This window comes from Leptonotus elevatus, chromosome 16, assembly GCF_054856555.1.
Source record: "Leptonotus elevatus isolate MCC_2025b chromosome 16, RoL_Lele_1.0, whole genome shotgun sequence".
NCBI classification, from domain to species: Eukaryota; Metazoa; Chordata; class Actinopteri; order Syngnathiformes; family Syngnathidae; genus Leptonotus; species Leptonotus elevatus.
The window spans coordinates 18994198-19000495 of NC_141254.1; the positions used below are offsets into that span (position 1 = coordinate 18994198).

Below are 6298 nucleotides of genomic sequence, written 5' to 3' on the forward strand. Positions count from 1 at the left end.
CAAGTCAAAAACCATGAAAAAAAAAAAAAGATTACTTTCAAACCCTGTGACATACAAGTGCCTGTCAACGTATACTGTAACAAGGCGGCCGCTGCTCCAACTGTTCTCAAGTTTTGGGCTCGCCCAGCATGACACATGCTGACACACGCAGCTGCATTCCTGTCCGGGCGAGCCTGTCTGATGCCTTCGGGCGCGCTCGTCAAGATGAGCAGAACGTCGCTTGCCGTCTTTGGAAAGACGTTCCAGCCTCCCCTCAGCGCGGCCGAGGTCAACTTCGAAAACGTGAAGCCTTTGCATAGGTTCCCGTAAATTTGGAATCTGAGCTGGCACTTTGACCAGCTGCACCTGAACGCAGCAGCTGACGGCTTAAGCGGGTGCTTCTGCATCTCTCCGAGTCTTCCCGAGCGCCGGCGCCATGGACAGAGCTTTGTCGGAGGAAGCGGTAGCTGAAGCCTGCAAGGACGGCGACCCCGCCACCAAGGTCACATCTCGCGTCGTCGCATTTTTTCGCTTCCCACCCGACCGCTTTGACTTTTGTCTCTCTTGGGCCTACTCGGTGTCCCGCTTGCTAAAGTTATCTGACCCTGATGTCCTCTCACATTGGCTACGTTCGCCGTGACAGATGACAACATGAGGCCTTGTTGTTTTTTTTACCTTCAACAATTATTTATTGAACAAATTGCTCGAACATGGCATAATAATAAACATATACATCAAACTCACAATAAAGAATGCATATTAAGCTCATGAGGAGTGACGTAATGGAGGGGGGCGTGTCTTTTTTTGCTGGCTTTAGGACTACATGATGCAGCAGACCATGCTGAGGGTCAAAGATCCCGCACGCTCCCTCGACTTCTACACCCGAATCCTCGGAATGACGTCAGTGCCCGCTCGCTGCCGGAGGTTTTGCAACTCGCGCGTCACCTTAATAAGTGTGCCTGCCGCGTGTCTGTGCTTGCGTCAGTCTGCTGCAGAAGATCGACTTCCCGTCGGTGCGCTTCAGCCTTTACTTCCTGGGTTTCGAGAACAAAGCGGATATTCCGTCCGACATCCGGGAGAGGACGGCCTGGACGTTTTCCCGCCGAGCCACGTTGGAGCTCACCCAGTGCGTAAACAATCCTTTGACGTCTCCATCCATTGGAAGTGAAACAAAAGAGCCAAATAGTTATGGTTACACGTTTGGAACAGAAAATGTCACACACGTGCAAAAACCTCACACACACCTTTAAAAAAAATTTTTAAAAAAAGATCGCGTGGTTGAGAAAAAGAAAAATATTAGACAATATATATATTTTTAACTTTTTAAACATACTGCTCAATAGAATAACTTCAAGTATGTGTTTGAAAAAAAACGTGTGTGTGTGTGTGTGTGTGCGTGTGTGTGTGTGCGTGCGTCTGTCTGTGACTGTCAGTAACTGGGGCTCCGAGTCGGACACAAGCTTGTCTCACCACAATGGAAACAGCGACCCCATTGGCTTTGGTGAGAACTGCAGCTGCTCTTTTACGTCACATTTGAAATTGAATGTCACTTTTTTTCAGTGATTTTTCTTTTTTTTTTATATATCTAAAGGTCACATTGGCATCGCCGTGCCCGACGTTGGCATCGCTTGTCACTTGTTTCAATCTCTGGGCGTCACCTTCATCAAGAAACCGCACTCTGGTAAATGCATACAACAAAAACGTCATTGTTTTGAGATGGTGGAGCGAGATACTTTCTTAAAATGTCCACTAGAAATCCCGTCATAGTGATTGTGGAATCAGGAATGATAAGGATTTTTTCAGATCATGGATTATGTAGTCAACTCAGCTGGGCTGAAAGGACTAATTGAAAGAAAGACTTGTGTCTGACTGGATTTTTGAGGCCAATGTAGGTGAATTCAATTAAGATAACCAATTAATCATCTGAATCATTTTGAAAAAAATGTGTGAATGAACATTGATCGATTAAAAATGACTACAACGGCATTTTTAAAACAAAGGCCGAGTGTTTGTTACCATGACAACGGTTTTGTGGCATTGGCAGGCAAGAGGAAAGGCCTGGCCTTCATTGAGGATCCCGACGGCTACTGGATCGAGATCTTCACTCCGAGCAAGATGGCAGACTTGATGGCTCCTTGACGCTGATCCGCTGACAGACGGACAGAATCGTTTAATTGTTGTTACCATAGTTACAAGACTCATCCCCAATATCTGCTTTTTTTTTTTTTTTTGGTGCACTCACACACATATGCGGGAAGCTCCGCCTCCCGGAACCCACCCCCAATGTCTGCTTTAGATTGGCAAGTCAAGCAAGGTGATGTCGGTAATGACATGCAGTGACAGCGATGTGTGTGAGAGGTTTTTGGTGTGAGAGGTTTTTGGAATGTGTTTATTTTTGGTGAGCACGAGATTAAAGAGGTTGTTTAGTGAAAGTTTTTTTGTGTGAATGCAAGATTCTATGTGAGGGGTTTTCTGGTGTGTGTGTTTTAGTGCATGTGGGTGAGAGATTCGTTGTGTGACATGTTCTTGGTATGTGTGAGTTTTTAGTCATGTGTGAAAAGTTTTTTGATGTGTGTGTGAGAGGTTGTTTTTTTTATGTGTGTGACAACATTTGCGTATGAGAGCGAATGTAAGACTTGACAGTTGACACCATGCGGCATCTTTGTCCAAGGTTTTCAAATAAAGGAATTTGATTTTATTCCACCTCCAGTCGGCTAAAGGTCAATACTAGGAAGCACTTGGTGTTTTAGTTACAAAGGAATTCTCTCTTTTTTCATTTGTTATTGTAATATTCTTGTTTTGCGTATAAGTAGCCCCCACCCCATGATGAGCGGTGTTTACGTTCCAGAATGTCAATATGAGAATGCACAATATAAACAGGGAGATATCCATTTTGAATAACATCATGGTCTAGTTTATAAAAAATCAATCCAATTTTATCATCTGACAATATCCATAATCAGGCAGTGACTTTCTGTCAGCGTAAAAAGCAGGACGGCTTCAATTTTGGCGGAAGATGACTAGACTTGATTAGTGTCAAACTAGTGTGTTGCCATCTCGTGGTCAAAAGTGGAATTCCACCCAAGATAAACAGGCAGAACAAAATCAAGCAACAACTCTTTACAAAAATATCTGCAATTAAGCAGGAGCGCAAACCTGCCACCCGCGATGGGTTACTATAAATCACTTTGATCCAGCTGTAGACTTGCAATGTGCTGCATTGGCAATCGTGAAGAAAAGTTGTGCCAAAAAAAGGTCAGAAAATCAGATTTTTTTTTTTCAATTGAGTGCAATAGTGCAATACGCTTCCGTTACGAAACAAGTATGCAACCAAATTCGCAAAACAAAATAACCAAATGTGCAGTCCCCGAAACTGCAGTTTCACCAAAGCGCCGGCGGGAGGCAGCAGCGCTTCCAGCAGGAAGGACGTTCGCCTCCCATCCCGCGAGAAGAAAACTCGTGACGTCATGACGCCGTACGTGCGTGAGGCGCCGCGCAGCAACATGTCGCTTCATGGAGGTTTGTTGTTGTTTTGCTTGCTTGTTTTGCCTGCTTAACAATTCCCAGACGCCGAGACAAGTCGTGCTCTTTACGAACATTTGGGCAAAAATTATTGACTGTCGTTTGACTTTTGCGAACTTGACGTACATTTGCCTTGGCTAACGTTAGCGTGGTTTTGCTAGCTAGCTGCTAGCTACATTGTCACATTTGAGCTAAGTGCTGTGCGCGAGATGGATCAAAGTCTCGTTTGACGTTTGGAGCATGCTGGGAATTACTTCAAATTCACAATTCCGCAAATTTTGTGGTGCATAAATGTATTGTAGTAATATGAATGTAGTACAAGAAAAAAGATCATAATTATAGAATTGCAAGTACAAGATTGACAAAAGCAAAGGACATTTTGCCATAATTATACTCATTGAGTTTTGTAAAAGTATAATGTCGTTTTTTTGTTTTTTTTGTGGTCTTTTTCCATTTGGTCCTGTAACGCCAGAGGAGGAAGAAGATTTGGAGTGGGAACCCCCCACCGAGGCCGAGATGAAGGTGATCCAGGCCCGGAGGGAGAGACAGGACCAGATCAGCAAAGTCATGGGGGGTTACCTCCTCAAAGGCTACAAGATGCTGGGCGAGTGCTGCGACGTCTGCGGAGTAAGTGTTGTGCACATGTGCACACACATGCGGGAGCCATTTTGTGCCATTCTGAGTGTTTGTTTGTTTGCAGACCATTTTACTGCAGGACCGTACACACAAGAACTATTGTGTCTCGTGTCAGGAGCTGGACTCTGATGTTGACAAGGACAACCCTGGTAAGACAAACAAACACACACACACACACACACAGTGACTGTAAACAGTTTTTGCAGTACTGGTAAAATTGTAATATAGGAGGCCGATAACTAACATTTGATTTTCCGTATAAGAAAAGGGGGGGAAATAATTTTGTAAAAAAAAGTCAAACTAAATACAAATGCCAACTCTTAACTTTGTTGAAATGTCATTATGCATATTTTAATTGAACAACTTTTCAGATTTGCAAAATGGTGAATTTTTTTAAAATCCTAGACTATATAGTCTTTGTCATTGAAATAAAATAAAAAAAAAGTTTAGGGAGCTCACTATAGTTTTCTACAGTAAATAAAGTTTTCCAAACATTTTAAACAGCTGAATTGTTCAACTTTGGCCTACTTTATCTTATTTTTCCTTTAAAATATGTAGATTTTTTTTTTAAAGAAATTTTTCAGAAAGCCTGCTAAAAATGATTGTCCTGTCAGCCCTCAATGCACAGGCAGCGCTGTCCCAGGTGCGAGAGCGGCGTCTGGCAGCTCAGTCTCCAGCGCCGCCAGATCCAGCCCACGTCAACGGCATCGCTGGCGGCGACTCCGGCGGCACCGTCCCCCAGCCCAGACCGGAGCACTGTGAGGGGGCGGCAGCCGGGGGCAGGGCGGTCCCTCCCGCGGCCGCGGCCCCGCCCGCACCGGCACCCCCTGCTACCATCGTTCCCGGAGCCGCCGCCGCCGCCGTCGCCATCCCGGGGGCCAGCGCCGTTGCCCGCCCTCCGCCGCCCAGCGCGGCCTTGCGTCCGGTGGTTCGGCGTCCCGTGCTGCAGGACGCCGAGGAGGCGGTGCTGAATAAAATGCGCTGGGCCAGCAACCAGCTGCAAAGTTGCACCTCGCTGGAGTCCAGCATCCAGCTGTGCAACTTGATCTCCAGCTGCGCCGCCTCGCTGCGCAGCCTGCGGGAAATCAGCCAATGAGAGCGCTTTGCCCTTTGAACTCTGAAGCGGGCGGGCCGATGAGCGTGCGAGGCGTCGCGGTTGAGCTCTGTTGTTTTTCTAAGTTATTTTGTCTTTTCAAAGCATTTGGCCATTAAAATGATTCCGCTGTTGTTTCCATGGCAACCTGTTGTCTGCTCACATGACTTCTGTACTTCTTGATACGCATTAAAATAAATAAATATTCTTGTCAACAAACCCCAAATCCCCTAAAATAAAAACCACAAATTGTGAATATTCAAGGAACACGTTACATGTTGTAGAGCATCACAGTGGACTAGTGGGTTGCATATTTGGCCGGCTCTGCAGTGTCCGCCATATTGGTTGTGTCAGACGTGCCCCATAAATGAATGCAAGTCAACGGACGCAACGAAAAAAAGCCGCCACAGCCCCATATGTCCAAATATGGTCAGTTTCATGTTTATCCACAACGCCATACTAATACTCGGACTCAAACCGTGAAACTCCGCCTATTTCCTCGTTCTGGGAGAGCCCTGTGGCATTATGTTCCCACAAGATTCAAAGTCTGAATGTTTTTCAGACATTAACGAGTCAAAACGGAACTGCGAAGGTAAAGTTGCTTGCAGATTGATTTTTACTGTTTTTTGCATCACATTTTCACTCAGAAATTCGAATTAAACTCTCCTTATAACATTAACTTACAATTTCTGAATGTATAAGACTTTACTAGGATTTTTTCGGTGTAGATGGGTGGATGTATTACCTGTTGTCTCCACAAGATGCCGCCAGATACACACAAGACGCACGTCGGAAACTCAAAACAACACCTAAAACAAACTTTCAACTCCCCCGCCTCCTTTCCTTTACATGTTGACCTTGACGTCACTCATCATTCGCTGGTGGGCGGGGTCAGGTGTTTCAGCAACGTGCAAAAAGTAAAAAAAAAAAAAGAAGCTTCGTCTCGCGCCGTGTCGGAATCCCTGAGTCACGCCCCGCCCCTCCACGCGGCTGTTCCCGTCAATCATCCTAAAAATAGCCCCCCCCCTCCCGCTGTCACCCCGCGTGGACGCGCATCCGCACTTGAGT

At 45.7% G+C, this 6298-nt stretch overlaps 2 protein-coding genes across 2 annotated transcripts; both read left to right on the forward strand.

The window, feature by feature from the left end:
* The first annotated feature begins 170 nt into the window (after positions 1-170).
* On the forward strand, positions 171-2677 carry LOC147161210 (lactoylglutathione lyase-like). The gene is made up of 6 exons (XM_086098739.1): positions 171-481; positions 797-879; positions 965-1105; positions 1413-1480; positions 1571-1660; positions 2024-2677. Exons 1-6 carry the CDS (start codon positions 416-418, stop codon positions 2116-2118), a joined length of 543 nt encoding a protein of 180 aa, XP_085954865.1. The 5' UTR covers positions 171-415; the 3' UTR covers positions 2119-2677.
* A 752-nt stretch (positions 2678-3429) lies between these two features.
* znrd2 (zinc ribbon domain containing 2) lies at positions 3430-5377 on the forward strand. Its single transcript, XM_086098878.1, has 4 exons — positions 3430-3498; positions 3974-4128; positions 4202-4286; positions 4752-5377. Exons 1-4 carry the CDS (start codon positions 3447-3449, stop codon positions 5231-5233), a joined length of 774 nt encoding a protein of 257 aa, XP_085955004.1. The 5' UTR covers positions 3430-3446; the 3' UTR covers positions 5234-5377.
* Positions 5378-6298: the final 921 nt, after the last annotated feature.